Source organism: Amblyomma maculatum, unplaced genomic scaffold, assembly GCF_055883805.1.
Source record: "Amblyomma maculatum isolate TAMU_Amacu unplaced genomic scaffold, ASM5588380v1 scaffold_13, whole genome shotgun sequence".
In the NCBI taxonomy this organism is placed as follows: Eukaryota; Metazoa; Arthropoda; class Arachnida; order Ixodida; family Ixodidae; genus Amblyomma; species Amblyomma maculatum.
The window spans coordinates 33,101,236-33,124,734 of NW_028146738.1; the positions used below are offsets into that span (position 1 = coordinate 33,101,236).

Consider the following 23,499-nt stretch of genomic DNA (forward strand, 5'->3'; position numbering starts at 1 on the left):
AAAAATAGCTCTGCCAAAACAAGTACACACCTCAAATTCTCCATCGTAAATGATTCTTAATAATTTGCAACACACAATTCGCCGATGGAAAAACGGCGCTTTCCTTAACTTTCAGCTCGAAGGAGTGGACGTGATACATTAGCAGTTGTACTGAATTCAAGTTTCCGTTGCGAAGAATAGCACACTTTCCACTATTTCGTTTAACTCACATATTACCGTTCATATATCTTCCTTATCCTGTAAAGAACGTCGCCGTTCAGGCACGCGAAAAAATCACGCGACTACGCAAACACATTTGCAGCCAAGAGAACAGGCACAAAGCATGCGCAGAATGAACGTATTTGCAATCAGAGGGTGACCGGGCTTCCTGGACAATTATGGCATGTCAGCCGGAGGGGGTGGTTTTCACTTGCGCGCGCATCGTCCCTTTGCGAAACTGATGCGTGACTTGAATACTGGTTTAACCGCACTAACGTCAGTAGTCTCAAAAACGGCGTCGAGTGTACGCATGCACTACGGTCCACCTAATCGGTTGGTTATACTCAGACTTGAATACGTGTTTACGCGCCTAATCGAAGTTGAGTAGGCTGTGAATGCGAAGTGATACTCAGTACAGCTTACTTCGGGACCTGATCATATCCTCGCGCTGGTTTATAATCGTTTAATGAGGGAAATAATTGCTGGATTACCTATACACGGCGTTTTATGAACGTAACAATGTCTTTGAGGAAGATTAGTAATTTTCTGCTCACCAGGCCACTCTTCGCACTCGCGATTTTCCTTTCCCTGTGTGCCACACCATGCTTCGGCCATACCGAGGCCACGACGGACATTTCGCCTGTGTCGAGCGAGCAGACCGACCTGAAAATCGTAGGAAATTTGAAAGAGTGGATCGGCAATGCCATCGACAAGGCGCCGCCTTCGTTTATGCGAAAACTGTTGGAAGCGGACGTGTCCCCCCGATGCAGCCTCGGCCTTCTCAAGCTCGTGCGTGGAATCCGCAACCTGCAGCCGTGGGCGCTCCGACGTGAGTCTGTGCACATGTGCTGTATTTGGTTACTTTTTATTACATGGAGCGGGCGCCGGAATCTAGGGCTTACTGATTTTGAGCGAGAAAGGCGCATCATTGGTTAAGACGTAAACATTATCACATTTGCTTTGAACTGCGAGCTATTCGAGAAGCTGTTCCACGGATAGTTTACCTTAGCATTCGAATTACATTCCTTGGGCTCAGCTTTATTTTGTGCCGCCACTCTTAAATCAGCTGATTTGACGATAATAACTTGCTTGCGATAACTGCCTTTCTTCCTACCTTCTCTACCACAGCGTAGCCAATTTTAATCTCGTATGCAAGGGCTTTCGTATAATTGTAGTAAGCCTCCGTAGCAATGCTGAATTACAGGCTTTACTTCCCCGGCTCGACATGCTCAAATCTCCAGTTCATGACACTAATTTGTATGTCACTCACGATTACTCGGATTTCACTATTGATTAAAAAGTGTATGTTCTCAAAAACCATGCGTGAGTAAAGTTTGTGGGTATTATCACCAGTAGTAATGCTGACAATAGAGTAAATTCTTACGAAGTTTCATGAATCAGGTGCTGAATCACAAAACTGTAGCCTGTAACGGTTAATAGGACTGAATTGTATTCCGTACCGAATGGCGAATTAAGTTTATCGTATGCGTTCTGGGCAGTGGGAATACTTAGGCCTACAGGGCAGCAGTAAAAAGAAAATGAATCTTAAGATTAAACGAATAATCTTGAATTCTCAGCTTTAATTGGCTTCAATGAAATATTCCATTGCATAAACACCTTAATCGCACTTCTTAGTTATTATCGCATATATCTTCAGACGATGCATGTGGCTAAGGATGATCGAAATCCACTTGCTTTGCAACAATTATCGTCGAAACAGAAACTGAAAACTTCTCTTTCTTTCAAGTATCCATCACGTAAGGTCTGTGGCGGCCGCGTTTTCGTGTATATTCATTGAGCCAAAATATGAGTCGACTCGTTCCCGCCATGGTGGTTCGTTCGGAAAGAATCCAAAACAAACCCGCTTTATAGACCTTCCGTCACGTTAAAAGCCTCAAGTTGTGAAAACCCATTAGCAGCCCTGAAACACAGCTCGACTTCTAACCCACAGCAAAAGTTTCACAACACACATCCTTCACCACATAAATTTCACGCATCAACAAGATATATTTCTCAACGTTCTTGCTGTCGCTGAATTCTTGTTGCTTGGTATATATGTATGTGTATATATATATATATTTATATATATATATATATATATATATATATATATATATATATATATATATATATAAATGAATGGGAAATGAGGGTGCTCGTTATAATACATGAAGGAAAGAAGCTAACAGTCGGCGAGGTCAAGGAAAGCATTGGGGAATACTTTGTCGTTTTTTTTTAATTTTTACTTGGGTAATCACATAAATTCGTATTGGTCTCTCTTTAGGGGAAAGATAAATAAACACAAAGTAGAAGGAAAACCAGCGTGCTGATGTTGGGAACCGAACCCACGACCTCCGAATATCGCGTTCGGTGCTCTTCCAACTTAGCTACACAATGACGTATGCTTGCCGCAGATTTGGAATCTCTTTTTCTTGCTGATTGCGAAATACCAGGCCAACGACGACGAAGACAGACCGGCGCTCAGCCAAGTAGGCAAAAATTTACCGCGTAAGTTTTGAGGCAATATAACTGGACAAAAAATTTCACTGGCAAGTCAAGTTAACTCATAATATTGAACGGGGACAATTCTTAGCCGATTTGTCCAAACGTCGTTCCGCCTCCGTCGTTGTCTTTCAGTGGGCCTCGTGAAAAACGCATGCTGGGTTACTCCACTACTTACATACACCTTCATTCTTCAAAGTCTAGGGAGCTGAAATTGCATGCACTGGCGTGGTGAATGACAAATACGTGGTAGCGCTTTAGAAGTTAGAATGGAGCACCGTGGAATGGGGTATTGGAGAAGCAAGACCAGTCTAATATCAGATCTCGGACATGATCAAAAAGCAACATGGTACAGTAAATTGTATAAAAACATTAAAATAAAGTTAAATATACAGCCCAATCAGCCCAATAACAACGCAAAATAGAATGCTGCAGCAGCAGTACTGCCGAGCTTGAAAATGAAAAAGGCACCTGAAAAAGCTTGTACAACTACAAACATCTTTTTTGTGTGTATAGTTATTTGTAAGATCAATTGCAATATTACACCGCAAAGGCTTGGTATCCAGCTGCCAGTAATGTGGCCTTGCACTGTCACACCGAATATGTAGAATATTACATAGGACCATTTCTGAAGACGTAAATTTTATAACTATGGCGAAAATTGTGCACATCTATGTGTCCGCAGACTACACTTCTCAGGGCACATAAGTGAAGGAAAGCCCACACTGAAACGAACGTGCGGGAGTCTCCACGAAAATTAATTACAGCACTCTGCGCAAATGCTCTGTTACATGAAAGCTTATTGTATTTAGTGGAATGTTTTGTCTACAAATCCAGTCAGCTTGCGCGCATCATGTGAACGAAATAAAAGGCGGGATATCTGAATAGACTCAAGGACTTAGCCTTTGGATCTGTGTCCTTCCTTTTACACGAGCAACCACGTTAAACTTTCGGTCTTTTTTTAGACTCGCTAATCTATGAAATCTAACTCGTATGAACAAGGAAAACAGTTGATCGTATACAGCATTGCTGCTCCCTGCCAAGCATTTTTCTGCTTTTTCATCAAGGAGGCTGCAAAAGGCTTCATAGATATTTTTGCGAGACACGCTCTCAACAGAAGCCCTAAAAAGTCATTCACATGCGGAAAAATTAAGCAATAGGCTTTTTCTATGATGTTAGATTGTCTCTGCCCATGAACACGAGAGACCTATTGCAAAGGTTCCCATCCTGCCTGCCACACTTTTCCATACGGCCTTCAAATTTATCGAACAATAGAAGAACTCTTTGTGGATGTACATGTTATCAAACATTTTGATGTAAGCTCGCTCGGGCGCTGACATCGAAGCTACTCGCTTTTTCCTAGTTCATCATTAAAGAAAATATATTTTCAAGGGAATACACCTTCAACCACAGCTGCAGTGATCTAACAGATATTAACTTGAGAAACTGTCTAGGTTATATATAGCCCTTTTGGCAATGAAAGTGAAGTCCCAGAGCAAATACTTTGTTGTAGCTGCTGCGAAGGCAACCACAGCGTTTAATATTTCTGAGTTTGGGCTCCGCTTCCACCTGCACAGCAACGGTTGACGATACATGACTGATTATAGCATTTACTATTTCGGCCAATGTCCTCTAGCGACATCGGTGGGCTGACTGCTGAAGTCTCTGTTTGCACTATCGAAGCAGCAGGTACTTTCGTTCGAACCTGGGGGTGTTCCTGGCGGCAGAACACGGCTCGTAGAGTAAACTGCAAGATGCATTAGAAAACGGTTATAGTTACGCATGCCATAGTGACAAAGCACCTGGAGTTAAAACCGAATAGACACATCAACCGGGGTTTCGCATATATCTGGAATAACATTCATCTATCAAGTCGGTAATAATGCCTTCCGTAAGCTAATCTGCAATGATCTTACTGTTCGATGTTAACAATTCCCTCAGACCCCATGTGCTATATTTAAAGTTGTATTCGAGCACTATAATAAGGGTTATAAAGTTCTAGACGAGCAAACCCTATTCTAGCAATACATTATGAAGCGTGCGCAGAAACGAGAATTGCGGTACACTAATGAAGAATTCACGGTATGCTGCTGGGTTCTTCGAGGGGCGAGATATGACCGTCGTCTCAACAGCGTCATTTACCACCAAGACTTCTTTTGAACAAGTTCATTTAATGAAACCGCGTAAATCATGTAAAGTTATCGTTCACGGGCTGACCCATCAGTAGCTGTGTTTGTATGTAGGCGAAAGTAGCGAATCGCATCACATTTAGTAGCGCCTCACGGTAATGGTTTGCGACAGCGTTTACATGATACACATCATCTCTAGTGTGGTGATAGCGACAACCGGCGTCGCAAATTAAAAGCAACAGTGGCGCCAGGCTGAAAATTTTTCAGGGTTCGTTTAAAGTTATTTTATTTATAACAAAGTAAGAGGAATTATGTAATAAATAATAAAAACAGCGCTCAAGCAGGATTATATATTTCGTCCCCTTCGTTCACACAACCCTATGCTATGTGAATATCCCGCGCTTAATTTGTCTCCATGGCGCCCAAAATACGCCTACTCGCTAAGCCAAACAGTTGCTAGATTCCAGAAGCTATCGTAAAATTTGAGGCATATTGCGACGCCGCCCCCCCCCTCCCCCCCATCTTCAGACAAACACAAAAAAAAAGCTTTGTACAACATTTTTTTGCAGCGAACGCGAGGCACACTGGATAGGCAACGGCAAACTGGTGATGAGGCTCGCATCGGCCGCATCGCCGCATCACCAATTTGTCGTTTGCCGGACGCCGCCATCTTGCACTTAAGGCGATGTGACCGGGTTTAATGCACAGAGAACGTCAATTCAGCCCTTCGCAATCCAGCCCTATCTGGCGCAGAAGTGAAGCACACGTTTTAGTAAACAACAATAATCACTGTGGTACACTCGTTCAATATTTGTCACACCACCAGTGTCGCTGACCGGCGGAGCCCAATGGTTGAGTAAAAACGATAGCGAGATTCGATCTCAAAAACACCGCCGACCAACAAATGAGGGATAATTGAGTTAATATGGGCCGTTTGTTGTGGGTAACTTGACATCACTGATGGTATTAGAACCAGCGACTTCAGTTTTTTTTTTTTTTTGAGAAACCAGCCTCAAATATAAGTTATCTTTTGCGCTGAATATATTTTGCGGAAATTGGGCTGCACAAAAAAAACGCCCAATTGAATTGCGCCTTATTACTCTCCTGTATGTCATAGCGAAATTCTGCAAAATTTAGAGTTGGGAATATTTTGAATATAGCCTGTGTGCAGAATTCGTTATCTATATGGCGTTTATTTGCTTCAGGAAATCATTTAGAAAAATGCAGTCTTTCTAGGTAACGATCAAGTTTGAGCAATGAAAACTATAAAGTACGTGGTGAGCACAGTAAAAGTTTAAAGATTTTAAAAAATGGCCACAATCTACAATCCAGCTAAATTTGTTTTAGGTTTATGAATTTAACTAGCAGCTCACGTCATTGTTGCCATTTTGACACATTTTAGGGCACCAGTTCTAATTAGCTGTTCATTACAGCTAAAAACCCGACAATGAGAACCTAGATTTATACATCACTTAAACGTAACTGAAACAGTTTTCTTTTACAAGCAGCAGTTTTGGTAAAAAACTCGGTAAACAAGAATATCGTTGAAATCCCTTCGTTCTTTTGCTCACTGCTCTCGCAAAACATGGACAGTTTTTACCAACACATACCCCAGCGAAGAAAATAAAATTCTCTTTATAATGAAATAAAGATTTTTATAGCTCAAACAGACGGTGCTCGTAGAACCATACTGAAAAACGGCTGCTGAGAAAGGGAGCCGAAGGCGAGGTAATGGTTGCCAGGAAAGACAAGGATGCAGCTTCTTTCTCGCATCGATAACAGATTGCGCAGCGGGAGATTCTTTCTCCTATGACGGAATGGTTCGGCAAGGCTCTCTGAATGAGAGAACGGGGCCACCGGTTCTCCAAAAAATTCGCCGCTCACGTTTACTGTGTCACAGCTCACTCACTTTTTGAAAGGAGTCATTCAAAAGATCCGGCTCAGTCTACAGCTAGTCCGTTGCCCTTCGTCTCGCTTACTGTGAGTTACACGTTCCCCGCCAAGTGGACGAGCATCTCAGAGCTGTGCAGAAGAATAAAACACAGAGGAACCGGACTTAACTGAGTGGTCAAAACATCTAAGGCGATTTTAAGGCGATTACGGTTTCTTAAGTTTAGAGGGGATGAGAAACGACGGAAGCAAGTTTTAATGCCAATGCATTGGTCCTCTTATATGGAATATAAAGAAAGGCCGTGTAGTATGTATGTATCAGCCCACTAGGTGAGTACCGGTACTGTGTAACTGTTCACAGTTTTTCCTTGAGTGATACAGTTAAGGCGCTAGTCCTAATGCGCGTGCCTTCCAAATTCGCTCCATCCCAATCTTATTCTCTTACTTATTTCCCTTTCATGGTTTGGATCTGCGTTTGCTACCTGTCCTAAGTAGCCATATTCACCTACCACTTAAAGCGCTTCGCTACCTATTTTAAACTGCTGTTCCTTCCCCAGGCATTAACCTTTACGTTACCGTAGTCTTTTGCATACTAATCTCTACGCCTACCTTTCTGCTTCTCTTGTCTAGATCATTAATCATTGCAATTGGTCCTCTGAGTTTCTTAACCCCTCGAGGCGCTGCGTCCACATCAGTGGACGCGACCTAAATTTCACTTTGCACGGAGTGCGAATTTCCACACTTGAATTTGACACCAGTAACATTTGGACCCGCCCTGTCTAGGGTGCCTCGATACGGCGGCGCGCTACATCGAGGCACCCTAGCCCTGTCAAGTACGCGGCGCCATCTCTTGTTGCTACAGCGAAATGATTTTGTAAACAGTAAGAAAAGATGGACGTCGCCGCGTTTTACGGCTGGACGAATAAGCAGCTCTTACTTTTGAATGCCTCTTTCCAAACAGATGCCTAATAATACTATTTTTTTTGTAATAAATGCGTCAATAAGAAAATGCAGATGTTGCATGCAAGATTACATTATCTTACGCATAAAAAAAGTGCTTCAGCGCACTTTCAGAGTTTCGCGTCCGCCAATGTATACACGGCGTCTTAATGCCGAAGTTATCACGGTGCCTTATGGCCGAAATTATTAAAGTGTCCGCAGCGCTGCGTTATTTCGTGTAGAGCAGTACGTAATACGCGGATTTGCGTTCAGGTCTCACAGTCTTGAAGGCGCAAGGCATTCTCAGAGGAAGACATTTATTCATGCTTAATAATCAGTTAGAAAATCGTGACAATGTGGCAATGTTTTCATTCATGTAGCTGCTTTGAGGCGCTAAGTCCACATAAGTGCATGCGAACAAAATATAAAATTTTTTGCACAATATTTTATATTGGAATTTTGCCTGGCGTACTGATCATGCTTAGTGCAAAAAAAAAAAAATATTCCTTTCAGAAACTTCAATTGGCGCCTGAAGGAGAATGCAATATCATTAGCGAATCGGATATTACTGAGATATACTCCATTTACTTTGGTGCCTAACTGCTTCCATTTCATGTCTTTGACTGCACCCTCTAAGTAAGCTGTAAATAGCACTGGGGTGATCACGTCTCCTTGCCAAACACCTTTCTTAATTGAAATTTTATCACTTTCTTTATGAGGAACTATGGTCGCTTTGCAGCCGTAATAGATATCTGCCAGTACTGTCACTTATGGCTCACGTACACGCTGATCTCGCAATGCCAGCATGATTGCTGAGGTTTCGACCGAGTCAAACGCTTTTTCGTAGTCAATGAATGCTACGTGTAGGGGCTGGTTATATTCCGAGCACTTTTCTATTACCTGGTTGCTGGTGTTGATATGATCGATGGTACAGAACCCTTTTTGAAATGTGGATTTAATGGTTGGTTGGAACGTCTAGCGCTGGCAGTACTTTGGGCACAGCAGGATCGAATTACCAGCCGCAGGGCACAGCTTCAGCGCGAGCGAGATGGGCGCCGGAGACAAACGATGGTGATGGCGATGCCGCAGCGTTTTCTGTTCTTTGTCTTCTTTACATTTTCTATATCCTGCTTGGTCCTTTGGTTGATTTAAGTCTAAGGTTGTCCTGGTCCTATTAGCGATTACCTTAGTAAATCTTGCAAATAACAGATAGTACGCTGATTAGTCTGTAATTTTTCAAATCCTTAGCGTCTCCTCACTTATGGACTAAGATAACGTTAACGTTCTTATATTATTCGGCTATCGCCTATTTCATTAGGCATTGCGTATAGAGGGTGGCCAGCTTTTATAACACGATATCCCTTCCGTCCTTTAACAAATCTGCAGTTACCTGATCCCCGCCAGCTGCTTTCTCTCCTTGCATAGTTTTTAAAACCTTCTTATCCGTTTCCTTTGTTACTGGCGGAACGTCTGACAGCTCTTCACTACAGCCAATTTCATTTTGGTCCTGATTACTTTTGCTACTGTAGAGGTACGTATAAAAACTCTTCGGCCATCTTTGTTATCTTGTCCATGTTAGTAATGACATTGCCCGCCTTGTCCCTCAGTGCATACATCTAATTTTTGCCTATGCCTAATTTTCTTAATATATTTTTTCCCGTTTAAGTATTAAAGAAGAAATAAAAATACCCTGAGTTTGACAGACGGCGGGTAATAAGATGTCGTTGGCATCACTCCGAGGGTGCGATACCGTTCTTATAAAATAATTGATTCAGGGTAAATACCCCGCATAACGCTTTGTTTAGGCCAATTGACGCGCAGGCCTACACTCAACTTAGCAACTATTGTGTAAAGCATTAAATTCTAATCGTTATTTGACTAGGACCCAATTTAGGGGGCTAAAGAGGACACTAAACATAATAGCGATAAGCAGGTCAAATTGGCACGAAAACTTCAGCTTGAAACTGGAAGCTGCTGCCTTTATCAGTTATTATAAAAAATGGCAGATTTTGGTAACAAAATGAATTGCACACAGTAACCTTTAAGAGAAATAAGAGCTGTCCGTTGGTTCAAACCCATGACGCCTTCGAAGGTATGTACAAAGAGATGTCAAACGAGTGTTTAAAAACAAGAAAGACACATATCTAGAGCACTACAAAATAAGAAATGTGGCACATTTGCCGTGCAAACAGCCTCCATTTTTTTTTTTCGTACAAAGCTATACTTTGCCATTTTTTGCGAGCGAAAAGTCGCTGCTGGATACGCGGTCCTCGGCGCACGGCGCTTAATTTGAACTCGCTACATGTATTACGTTATGGCATAACCTTTCTTGCGCTTCATCCCTTGGCACACAAAAACTGTACAGCCTTCCCTAATTTTATTGAGTGGTTAACTATAATGCAAGAGAATGGACATGGCATGGTAGAATTCAGAAAGTGAATCCAATATTGTACCGCAATCATCAAAACATATCGCTCGTGGACATTGAGTTTTGCATTGTACTATGCTTCATTTGCCCCTTAAGTGCTTAGTTTTAATTGTGACATTTTTTTTTTATTTTCGGGAAAGGACTGCCAGATCGTTTCGTATGCAGGTCCTTCAAAAAAGGACCTTTGCTTTATTTTAAGAAGATATCGGGCATCGCTTTAGCTAAGCCTGCTATTTTGACAACGACATTACCCCCGCGCAATCTATGGAGGCCGAACTGCCGCAATGCTTTTGAGATGATTTTATTCAATTGGCACCTTATTCAATATTATAATAATATGGGGGTGCTGTAGTTAACTTTCTACTTGAAAGAGTTTATTTCTTGATCAAGTGCCATATTGCTAATGTATTTGAAGAAAAGCTGGCTAATGACATATGACTAGTATTAAAAGAATGTGCTACAGAGGAGAGTTTCATGCGGCATTTTGTTCTCAGTTTTACTGATCCGTAAATATTTGGAAGCCATTGGTCACCTCACTAGTTTTATTTACGGTCGTTTCCAGCTGACGCCTGCAATCCATCTTCCCTAGTTGTCTGCTAAGTTACAATTAGTAAATCTTGAGTGGGTTTTCACTATCAAAATGGAAGCCGACCTTAGTGACTGCGCTTTCTCTCTTACGACTGTGGTATCGCCTTGTGTTAATTGATGCGTCATGCTCAATATACATCTTGCAATAAGGAACGCTAAGCGCTACATGTGTGCCACAAGATCGTACATGAAAGATTTGTGAGCAATATTAGGCACGCGTCAAAACCGCAGCGCCTACCGACATTGCTGCCCTGAAACTCATGATAGTAAAAACCTGCTGGAGTTACCGTGGTCATTGCTGCTATTGTGAAGTGCGTAATAACTTGTATTTTCCTTGATTCAGTTTTGTTGCCGTGTCAATAGGCTTGTAACCACATTGTTGGTACACGCTTTTTGCAGTATTGGACTCTTCGGGCAAGTACCCTACTGGAGCCTTACAGATCTCGCGAGCCGATCTGGGCGCCTTCGACGAATGCGTCGAGACGGTGATGCGGGACGAATATGGCCACGAGACAGTGCGTGGTCAGTACTGCAACCTGTTGGTTTACACAGGCAACGCAAGCGACTTGGAAAACATCATCATTTCAGCCGTGGAATTTACGCATCCTCGGGTAGGACCTTGGTTCTTTTTTTCTCCGTGCTGCAAATGTGCGGAAAGCAAGGGCCCCATGATTAGCGGTTTTTTAAATGATGCTTTTAAGTGGTGTAACGACAATTGCAGATATTCTCGCATGTGTTAAAGATTAAATAGTTGAGCAGTAGCCAGTATGCGATAAGCGTCTACTCCAGGGTTTCCGTCCTAACTAAAGTACTGCTAGTGGCTCATTAGAGGACGCCCAGAAACGATGATGAAAACCTGACCTCGGCCTGAACCCAAAGAGCTCGGGCAAGGAGCACTAATTACCTCATCTCACCTAACTCGGCTGAGACCTGGCCCGAGCTCTCATAAATCTTGCGCTCAATGTTTAAAAAAGGTCATGGCGCTTTTTTTTTTTTGCGCACTAGAAATAGGAGTGCACCAAGAACAACGGCAAATCTGGGGAACAAAAAAATTAAACTGATTGGTCGGAATGCATTTTCGACGTGCGAACCTACTCTCCTCCCCCATCTCACACTCTAAACATTCTCACGAGGCCGATGGTAAAGGCTGAGGATTTAAATTTTTTTTGGATAGTGTAGGATAGTTGCTTGTTTTTGTAGCATGGTGTGCGTTACAAGAAAGAATGCCGCAACCTATAAAGCCTCCATCTCTGTCCTTCGCTAAGGGGGAATTATTGTTACAGAGGGTACCGCCCGTTCACCTGGCTAACTAAGCGTAGCAAAATGATTGACACCGTCAACCGGTGCGCCGTGGGTCCCGTGGTCCCGATATAAAAATAACTACATCCGAAAGTTTTGCCTTGAAGCTGGAAATAAACATGTCAGTGTCGGTTTGTAGCACCCAGAGTACAGAAATACTAGTATGCAAAATTTCACGAGCACGAGAATATTTAAATATACCTTTACTGCCTCACTAGAATCGGAATGTTAAATAACTAGGAACATTTAAAAATCTGTAAATCCCAAAGGTATGCCAACGTAGGCTTGCAATGTTAGCCTATAAGCCTGCTTCTGTAATGCAGGCTGAGTCAGGTTAGCCTGCGAAAATATTAGAAAAATATAGACATAGCAGCAAAAACAGTAAATTGAAGTCGCATACTGCAAGGAAATGAAGTATAATACCACTTTTTGTTAAAAAGGCGGTCATTTAGAATAAATGGCTATCGGTAAATTAAACGGTGGTCACAAAAAGGTTCAAACACAGTTCTACTGTTCGACAAATGTTTTTTTTTTTTTTTCAAAGCTTTAATGAAATATTTTCGCTTAGAATATTATTACTCTACTACTTTTTCTCTGATTGATACAAACGCTTAAAATGGAACATAAATAATCATATACATTTTACTTCAATTGGGTTTTTGCTTACTAAAACACTAGCACGGAACGTTTTTGTCAACAGCTTTAAAAATGCGCAAATGACATTTTGGTTTTGCACTCCAGGGCTGCTGGGGGAAATTTTTACTTGCGCTCTTCAGCCGCTGCAATTCGCTACAAGTTACCTGCCAACGTAGACTGAGGCAGATGGCAAGCATTCAAAGCGACTTGATCTTTGCACAGTTGGTTTCATTCTAAATAAATGTTAAAAATGTCATTAGAGTTCTTTCCGTTTGGCAACAAAAATGGAAAGATGTTTTCAGCGGCGACATTGTTTTCAGCGAGAATCCAAAATATTACTCAGGAAAATGAGTACCCTGCTATTCTTCATGGTTTCAAAGCGTGGCTTTACGCGAGCCCACTTTCTTTGAGAAAGGTGATTTTTTTTTAATGCCAAGACGTTTGGAATGCTTTTGGGAGAAACTTTCCGTAGTTGTATTTCTTAAACTGTGGTGGGTAACCTGCGTATACTTATGTTTAACGAGAACAGATGAAATTGATGTGACAATAAAAGCCAAAGCGCACGAATTTTAATTGAAAACTATACAAATGACGCGTGAAGCCAGCACTAACTCATAAAGGTAAGACTGCGCAAGGCTGGACAAAATAATGATGTCTAAATGTGGGTCGGCAAGTTATATGTGACTCAGATAAGTATAGTGATGAAGACAAAAGACAGAAATGACTCATGACATTGTAAATATGAATAACATGCAAAATAAACATCCCCGACTCAGGGTACGTAAAGGGGACTGAGAATGACTCACCTAAATTCACAGTCGGCGATTGCATGATTATTGATTCGGGGAGAATACGTGTTGTCAGAATGTGTTTTTTTTTTTGCTGCAATTAACACATACCTCATATCAAATCAAACTGGTGACTTGAATTTAGTCGATGCTTGCACGCGCACCATATGAAATATCTCGGTCATTTTATGCCACTGTGGTAATCGTCGATTCACGTGCCGACTTCCCGTCTCAAAAATATAGACCTGGCAGCAATCGCCGCAACCAATGCGGTTGACATCACGGAAGGTGATATCAGTTAGGCTGTTCTTAACGTCACTAGCATGTTCCGTATATTGCAAGCTGCCGCGTGCTTAATGCGTACATAATACTTTTCAAACAAGTGACACAAAGCTTCCCTTACGGCGAGGACATATGGAGTACTTATGCTAGAGGAAAAAATATTCAAGGAGCTGTTTTCGTATGCTTTCTTCCTGCTGCACAATGGTAGGTAAATTTCACCGTACCATTTTCAGCTCTGCCTACTCGCGGTCTTCATCAGTGCAGATACACATTGCTTTGTCGACTATGACGGAGTGACCGAACTCCCGCGAGCCACATCAAGGCTGAGGTTGGAATCAAGATTCCGCCCGTGCACGTGTAGAGTTCTATGTAATGGTGAATGACATTATGCCACCTCTCAGGCGCACAAGCATGTCACGAAGCGGCAAGAAAGAGTGTTTGCCAATTGTCGCAGTAAACAGCAATCTGGGATAACTGCTTTCAATCTTAAAGACGTTTACAGGCCTCAACCCTTCAGTCCTCGCGTGTCGGAAGTGAATCTTGGGCCTTGTTGTTGAACGGGCGAACTTGAGCTTCCAGACCCTGTCAGAATAATTTGGCGCCTGTAACAGGTATGGCGAAAGAGGTGCCGGCTGTCTGCTTGTGAATTTTGTAGTTGTAGAAATGGTACCGAAAATGCAGTACCAAGCAGCAGTTAGCAATGTCAAACTTCGGATGCTTGGCAATAAATAGCCTGGTTTATTTTGAAACTTTTTCGGTTGTTTTAAGGGTCAGATACAAAAGCACACTGGTGAACGAGGATGCGTCTTCGAACGCCACAATTTTCAACCTGCTTCAAGTTTCAAGTTCCCAAGCTTTTCAACAAAGTCTATGTGTTCAAGCCTTAACGTGCATCGTGGATGCCTGGACAATGTTTTTATTCAAATTCTTCAATCAAAAACCATCAAAAACCAGCTAAGCCACGGACTAAGAAAGCCGGCCAACCTGCTTCTCACTTCCAAATTTTCATTCTTGCTTCTTCCTTCCTTAAGAGTTTCTTCACCTCCTACAAAGTTGCCCCAAGGATGTTCCCAGAAGATATGCCGGTGTTCTTGCTACCAACGCAAACTTATCTGCCCCAAGTCGGCGTTTTCTTTCCGTCGTTGTGTCTAGACGAGTGAACCTATAGCGCCACCTACTCCGCACAGCACATACACTGAGGTGGGCGCTCACAGAGTTCGGCTGGGGTGTCGGCTAAAATAGAAGAAAGTCGAACAGCACGAGCGGTTCCTGTTCTGAAAGCATGCTGCACTGGTTGTCCCTTTTCTAGCGCAGCCCTGGGAGCCTTAACAGGAGCAAAGGAATGAAATCCGATTACATGTGAACTTTGTGTGAACCGAACTACGTCTAATACGCGACTAGTATACAAAACCTCACGGCAGGAGAAGCGCCACTTCAACAGCCAGTAATTGCGTCACAAGTTTTGCCTCTAAAATGCCCCCTACTCCCCTCGTCTGCTTCTTTGTGATCGAATAACGAGTAAAAATGCTGACTAGGTCAGCGGCTGTTGTTTTTCTAAGGTTTGGCTAAGGTGCAGCAAGATCGAAGATTGAGCACTAAGCTTCGGCTGTAATAGAAAAGTGGCAGTGGTAATTTGGAAGTGGAAGGGGGCGCATAGGATCCTATTTTAAAGGTATGACGCGACAGCCTTATTAGCTTCTATACGCGGCTCCCTATGCAAATTCTCATGCGCCTAAATACACATTGCCATTTAATCAGTCGTCAGTTAATTTGTGCCTGCAATAATTCTTATATCCTCTTAGCATATAGTAATAGGTGATATTATATCCCTTGAAATGAAACACAGCCCGACAGAGATATAAAGCCTCGCTTAACCAAGCCTTACGAACCTGATCGCCGTACATAAAGGTAACATATCTGAGTGGAAAGCAGCGATCCTGCATGAAATGATTCCCCTCATCCTGTATTCAGAAGAAAGAAGCTCGAGTTGATTGCTCGTTCCTAATCGGCCATGTCAATTAGTCGTGATGTCGCACAACCTTAAAATTAATCAGGGCTGGCCATGCCAGCTGCCACAGCCATATTGGCCATTTCTCGCTCGCAACAGCAACGCCGACAACTCCGGAGTAGTGTTTTCTTGGCAACAGGGATATTAACGCTATCGCGTTATTATGTAGCGCACGGCGCTGCGCCTTGCCGACATATTGCTACCAAAGTGGCGTTTCTTGCCATTGAGTACTTCTCGCGGCCTTTTTTTAAATAATTAGCTTGAGAACTTTCCAGACAGCTGGATTCAATATAAAACAATAAGGGGTTGTTTTAACAAGCTCATGTGCCTAAATGACAGCTCCAACATTTAAAGGAACATCAATTACGACGTCTGGCTTTAGCGCCTGTCGGTAAAGCCATTTTTTCAATCCGCACAGGTTCGAAAATTCGCAAAGGGCCTTCCCAAACATGCATTCCCAATTGTCCGCCTTGGACTCTGCCTCAACAACGACTGCAACCAGGATGAGCTGCAGGCGCTACTGAAAGCCGGTGAGTCCCAACCCCTCACGGATTCTTATACAGGTCTTCTGCTGAGTGGATAGCTCATTCTCGGTTATTACACTTCTCTCTAATTATGAGCGTCCTTCTGGAGCATGTCGTGCTTTGTGGAAAAAAAAACACTAAACTTGCTTTCCCCAGCACGCGGTTTAGAAGATCCTCTCATTACGGAGAGAAAAACAAGGACGATTAGAATATCTTCTTAATCTTGCGAAAGGTGACGGAAAACGCGTCACCTGGTTGTCATTGACGCGCGCACCAAACCAATCTAGCTTCCTTTCCACACTTCGTTTTTCAAACGATGGGAGAAATGGGACTGTCGCTCAGATATCCATGGGCGTAATTTTTGTCACTGACATGCTCTCTGAGAAAGGGTTGTATATTCCATCAAAGCTGATAAATAGCAGCAAGGAAATTACTTCACGTTAGGGGCAGATTCCTCCCTTTGAGAATAACGGTACTTTGATTTGCGGGTTACCTTTTTAAGTCTTATATTCTTTTTAGTTTACCTTTTTCCATTTTTACCGCTTGCTGTGGCTGTCTGGATGTCAAGGGGCTCATGTCGTGGAGCCAGCAAGCAATATATTTTGGGTGGACCAGTACAACTACGTCCGAAAACAAAGAATTTTTATAAATGTTGCTCTAAAGAGGCCAAAAAGGGGACATTTCGGGGCTTTCTTTGGTGTGTAATCACTATAGTGCAGTTGTAATTCTGTAGAGTTTGTCGGGTTTCGGAGGTTGTCGAGGGATAAAGCAGGATTCGCGCAGATGAGCCTTGCTACTGCAAACCTGCTCTTCTCATCTTCTGTAGCCCACAGGTCATTTTTATTTATTTATTCATTCAAAATACCTTACAGGGCCCAGAAGGGCATTGAGTAAGGGGGCAAAATTGCAAAGTACAATAGCAACAATACAATGCACAGTACAAGACAGAGTAAGAACAATTAAGATTATACGAGGTAAATATAATGACAAGACATACATCACCGCGAGCAAAAGTTTAGTAAAGGGTACATAACAAATGGAAAGTTTGCATCGCTTGTGCTCAGTACGCACCTAAGGAATAAGCAGAAGCCATAACAAAAAATCGAATTGATGAAACAGCACAAGAAACCAAATCATAATATATTAGTAACCACGAGAAAAAGAACTTATAGGACCCTAAATCCTATAATATAATACAAAGTCAATGAAGAAAATGTTTGCGCAGCTGGTCATAGAATGGTCTGTGATTGCTGATGGATGCGATACTGTCGGGAAGATCATTCCAAAGAACAATGGTACGAAGAAGGGCAGATGAATTGAAGGCTTGGGTTCTACCGTGTATGCGTTTATTACTGCACTGGTTATGTAGGCGGCGGTAAATGCGTGTAGGTTCTTCGATGGGCAAGGAAGATGGCCTAGTGCTGTGACGATATTTGTGAAGTAAGCATAAAAGAGCGGTGGAGGGACGAATTTATAAAGGTTCGAGGGAGATATCGAGTTCAATCGTAGTTATGCTGAAATGAGGACTGAACTTTGAAGTGATAAAACGAGCGGCTCTATTTTGCACGGATTCAAGCAAGTTGATTAGATACTTTTGATATGGGGACCACGTAGGTGAAGCAAATTCTAATTGAGGACGCACAATTGTCAAGTAAGCCACTTTTCTCACGTTATTAGGGGCGTTTCGCAAGTTCCGGCGCAGGTACCCAAGTGATCTTGAAGCTTTGGCACAAATAGATTGAATATGCGTGGTCCATGAAAGATTATTCCTGAGGTAAATACCTAAATACTTATAAGATGAAGCTCGAGACACTGGAGTACCGTCAATGGTGTACGAGAAATTAGAATTAGTACGCTAGCGAGTGAAAGAGATAACCATGCATTTAGTTGAGCTGAACATCATTTTTCATTTATTACAGCAATTTGAAATGAGGTTCAGGTTAGTTTGGTGAGCCAGCTGGTGATCATCTATAGAATTATTTGAGCGGTAAATGACGCAGTAGTCATCAAAGAGTCGTATGGAAGAAGATATGCCAATGGGCAGGTCGTTAATGCATATTAGAAACAATAATGGGCTTAGAACACTACCTTGAGGTACGCCAGATGCTACATCAGAGAGTGGAGAGATGAAATTGCTAACTGTAGTGAACTGCTGGCGAAAGTAAAGGAAGTTACAAAGCCATGACAGTGTTAAAAAATCTAGGCACAGAGCAGACAATTTTGAGAACAAGCGGGAATGATTCTTCCGCGGTCGAAGGGTGTAGCAAAATCTAAAAAGATGTAGTCAGTTTGTAGGTTAGCGTCCATGTTGAAATGCAAATCAGTCGTGAATTCTAGTAGTTGAGTGTCACAAGAAAAACCTTTCCGGAAGCCGTGCTGATTAGAAAAAAGAAAGAATTTAGTTCCAGGTGGCAGTAAATGTGAGAAGCGATAATGTGCTCGAGTAGTTTACAGCAAATGCAAGTTAGCGGAATGGGGCGGTAGTTTTCCGGTGAATTTCTATTTCCGCTTTTGAACACTGTAACGATCTTAGCAATCTTCTAATCAGTAGGAAGCAAACCGAATGATGAAGATTGCTGATAGATGAGGCAAAGAATTTCGCTGAAGATCGATACATGTTTTTTTTTTTTACTATTTTGGAATCAATGTTGTCAACACCAGCAGCTGAAGAGACCTCAAGATTTGCAATGAGATCAGCGATTTCTTCAGCAGTAACGGTATTAGGGGCCAGATATTATTAATCAGGATTGGGAACAATTGGTGTGTTGGAATGGTCTTCCCTCGTGAACAGTGATGCAAAATATTTGTTAAATGTTTGGGGACATTCACTCTCCGAAAGCAGTGCGTGGTCATCGTTGCATAATGGAAATTAGTTGGTAGTACTGTCTGGAGATATCACACGCTAAAACGTTTTAGGGTTGGATTTTAAGAGGGCGGGTAGGTCATGACAAAAATATTTATTCTTTGAGACCCGAAGGGCCGAACAGTAAGATTTCAGACAATCGCTGTATTTTTTCCGAGCATCCGATGTAGATACCCATTTAGCCTTTCTGTACAAGCGCTTTTTTTTTTTGGTTCGATGGCGACGAAGAGATCTATTGAACCATGAATTTGCTTTGTCATTTGAGAATGAAACCAAGAGAACATATTTGCAAACTAGATTAAACATCATATTTCTATAAGGCACCCAAATTCTGTTCGAAAGACCTGTCCGCAAATGCCATTTTGTCCATGCCATTGATGTTTAACTGCTGCCCGGTGACCGAAGGCAAACGAAATGGAATTCGTTGCACTACACTTTGACTTTGTCTGGCATGGGTAGTCGCACACTCCTTTAAAGATGTAAAATTATGAGTCTTTGCTCTGATATAGATATACACCATTCGGAAATTCAAGATCCTGCTTCATACAACCCGCACTAAGTTCGAGACAGCCCTGGTCACTAAGGAAACCATGGCTACGCAGCTTGCAAGTGCATGGCATATAAAAGCGCGGCAACATCATACTTTCCACAAATAAACATTCGACATAACTCTCTTAGTAATTCTTAGCGAAATAAGTTTTCGCTGATATGCTTGAAACTTAATCCGCAACAACTTTTTGCCCTCAGATGTGCGGTAGCCTAATGTTATGGGCGCCTGAGCGCAAGCTGAGGTTTTCAGAGGGTAAGGCCAAGAGCCCCATTAGGAGAGCCTCTAGCGGAGCACCTACTGCGTACCTCTTCATTGAATGCATCCTTGACAGGTGTCATCATACGTAGAGAATGTAAGTGTAAGGCTAGGGTAAAAATGTCGCCTAAGCTTCTCCTTACGAGCACGCTAACGCCTCTATCGCCGACGTTTACTTCCTGTTTTTTTTATTCATTTTTTTAACGCATATATATTTATTAACTGCCATTACTGTGATTTCAGCGCCTATACATACGTCACTATAAGTCATGCGCACCACAAAGCATTCCCTCGGTGCTCAATAACAATCTTGGTGTCAAGTACCCTCGAGGCCTATGCGAGAGTCCACGACACTTTCACTAGTGCCTTGAACACTGGCCATATCAGCCAGAGCATTTCTCCCACGTGCCTTGAGCTACCAGCACGAGGAAGCACTTGGGCGTCCGACTCGATAGGTATCGTCCAAAAGAGGAGTGCTGAAAAGCGCGAACTATATGTGGGACAGGGGAAAGTTCAAAAGTTTAAACCAGTCGTTTTTTGCCAGAGTTACCATCTTGAAACTTTTTATGATCAGCAAATTCTGGTGAGTAATGCCGGTGCGGTTTTGCTCAGGCGTAAACATTCAGAAAAAAACGCAGAAATTGGCCCGTAGCAGGACAAAACTGTTCAGGCTTGTAAAACACGGTGCTCTGGGACTGGGGCATCCCTTTCTCAATTTTATTTTTCGCATTGTTGCAGATTGCCATTGCGCAATACGTAAAAGGGGACTCTTCATGCCGGAGTTGTATCCATGAAAGAGATTTCGGGAAAAAGATTTCATTACTAAAAAATAAACTGTCGGATGTATTAGATTTCTCAGTACGTTTTTCCAGCTGCTATTCGTACGACTTGGAAACAAAATTACCACAACCTGCTTGACATTGTTTTCCAAGAGCCCTTGTACAGAGGCTTATACAGTCGAGGCTCTCCGCAGTTACGTTATAGAGAGGGTAAAGAGAATACAAGATTCACCAGGAGTAAATCCTTGTTTTAAAGCCACACACCAGAGCATTAATATTTAAGAAGTTTTTAGAAGCAATGGATTCATTTTGCCGTGGAGAATACTTTACTTAATTTGCAAGCAGCCAGAAACAAAAGACCATGTATTTTTGCAATGTTGAAAAGGAGTTTATTTTGGGGATGTAAAGACATTAAAGGAAGACCTACCTCTAGATGCGCGCGGGAATCGCTATCTAAGCACGGGCAACCAGGATGGGGTACCATTTTATTTACTGATTCTCATGGGCCTTCACTAGATGTGGCGTTCGAGAATGCAGGCTATATATACTGCCATAAAGATGCCAGATATGCCAAGACTTATTTTCGATAGTGTATTAATTGGTTTACGCGATTCTGAAATCGGCAGGAGAACCTCCCGAGTGGCTCTGATGAGTAAAACCGCCAGTGGTGTTTCCGAATCCATATAATTGAGACGAAGCTAGGTGCACCCTTGCTTATTACGACGCCGCGAAATGTGTAATGTTTATTCATTGTACACTGAGTGCTAAGTTTTTTTCTGATTGTTGTGTTGCTGTAATTTAAGTGTAAGACGGCCGATATAAAATAACATTAATGACCTATGCATTTTGAGTCCGTTTTTCATGCAAAGGTGGAACCCTAATGACACTAGGTTTATTTCGTTGAATTTTCTTTTTTAAACGTTTTTCACAGAACTGGATAACGGCGATGCTTTTTCAGTCAAACAAGCTGCATACACTATGACGTAAAATATTAGTAGCGGAGCTCTGATTTTGTCATCAGACCCGAAATAAAGCAGCATGCCGCTATGCGAGCACTCCAATTTCTGTACAGGGTGTAATCTTCAGTAGGTCGTATCCACATTTGGAATAATTAATAATACGTGAGGGGCAGTCTTTTCAGGTTTATGAATATGGCTCTCCCTAGATCATTTGATTTCAATGCTCTGCGTGCTGCATTTCGGTCGCCGTCGTGCCCGTCATACGGCATCCTGGGTAGCCCAGGGTGAGTAAGGTAGGATACTAGTGCTACTGCTGCAACTGCTAGCGGGGTGCAACTGCTAGCGGGATGCAACTGCTAGCGGGATGCGCTTCGGTAAAGATCGGAGCACTAGCTAGAGCGAGCCCCAAACTCGAACGTGCTGTCCCGGTGATGGCGGCATTTTGCGTTCTTATAACGCTTCAAGTAAGTAAATGCTTAGAACAGTACAGCATCTGTAATTCAGCGTCTCCATAAGGGAAGACCGTGCATCAGTATTCCAGTACTCTTCGTTTAACACTTTGGCTTCTTGATAAACGAATTTTGAATCCGAAGTGTAGCCAAAAAACGTGAAACCGATGTTGGACGCTGTAGCCCCCAACCAGAGGAGGAGCATTCTAAAACTACTTGTTTAAATGTCTCCGGTGCGGCCGTATCAAGACGTTCGTCATTTTTTACTTGTGCACTGGCAGACATCCGCATGGCTCCCATGGCTGTCTTTGAATGAGGGAGAGGAGAAAAAGTTGTTCTAGCCTTTCGAGGATGTTTGTCCTGGGCCGTTTTCATGGACGCTGTAGATAGTTGCAAAGTGGCACGTTGTGACCTAATGAGGTGCGGCAAAGACACGAACACTAATAGAAACCATCTCTTCAACAAGAACGCGTTGCAAGCGTGAAAAGCATTGCGAAAATGCTTACGGCTCGCAAGGCGCCCCATAGGTGGAGACAGTCACACCCATATCTTGCGTATACCTGTCTAGGCAAGCCGTAGTTAATTTGTTGGAATAGAGAGCACCATTTGTGTCTTTTTAAATTTCAACATTGCTCTTGAAAAGTGAAATAAAAGTTCTTTATTAGCGAAGCTGGACTTCAAGATTTTGTGCTCGTCTTGTACTATGTAAACTATTTTCAGTATCCAAGGTGTCAAGACAAAATCGCTGTGCTGGCACGAAGCGATGCCTTATGGAGTAACTGTTTCGAACACAACGCATGATTTTGGTATTATGTTTATGAAAATGTTTCTACACTAACACTTTACTGCCCTTGTGCGTAATCCTGTCATTTTCCGTTGTTATTCGCCTTGCAGTTCTCCCACAGTCTGCTGATGTCCGCATCTCCGACTGCGTAACAGCTGTCCGGCCTGGCATCACTAAAGGTCAAATTGCTATACTGTGAGTGAGCTAAACAACTCTTAGAAGGTTTTCTCTTGTCTTTCTTGCTCTACATTGCCATTAGGTAGGCAGCCTGCAAAGTGTACACATTGATTTACTTCGTGCTTCTGTTTCAATTTTCATTCTTTCACGGTAGATGTTTCCTTGGCGTCCTGGCATTATGCATCATGCTTGCAACAGTGGTCGATATCTTCAGCTCGCAGCATGATCCCAAAACTAGAGGTCGAGGTGAGTCTCTGGGGTAGAAAAAGTACAGTTGCATTTTATTTTGATGGTTACTGAGTTTAGGTATAATTAAGAATTGAGAAGGATTACTTAGCCTCTGTTACTGCAAATCTTCTCTTGTAAGCTGTTATAAACCTATGTGATACTCAGTGTTGCGATGCTATATCACAAAACCATATATTTGTATATACATCGTGCGCACCTCTTTGCATATTGGGAGAGGAATCTA

General features: G+C 42.5%; 1 protein-coding gene across 1 annotated transcript; it reads left to right on the plus strand.

Annotated features, from left to right (window-relative positions):
* The first annotated feature begins 473 nt into the window (after positions 1 to 473).
* On the plus strand, positions 474 to 23,290 carry LOC146172530 (uncharacterized). The gene is made up of 5 exons (XM_084585788.1): positions 474 to 1,027; positions 11,074 to 11,285; positions 16,106 to 16,217; positions 22,961 to 23,045; positions 23,182 to 23,290. The coding sequence occupies exons 1-5, from the start codon at positions 706 to 708 to the stop codon at positions 23,288 to 23,290; spliced, it is 840 nt and encodes a 279-aa protein (XP_084441914.1). The 5' UTR covers positions 474 to 705.
* The last annotated feature ends 209 nt before the right edge of the window (positions 23,291 to 23,499 follow it).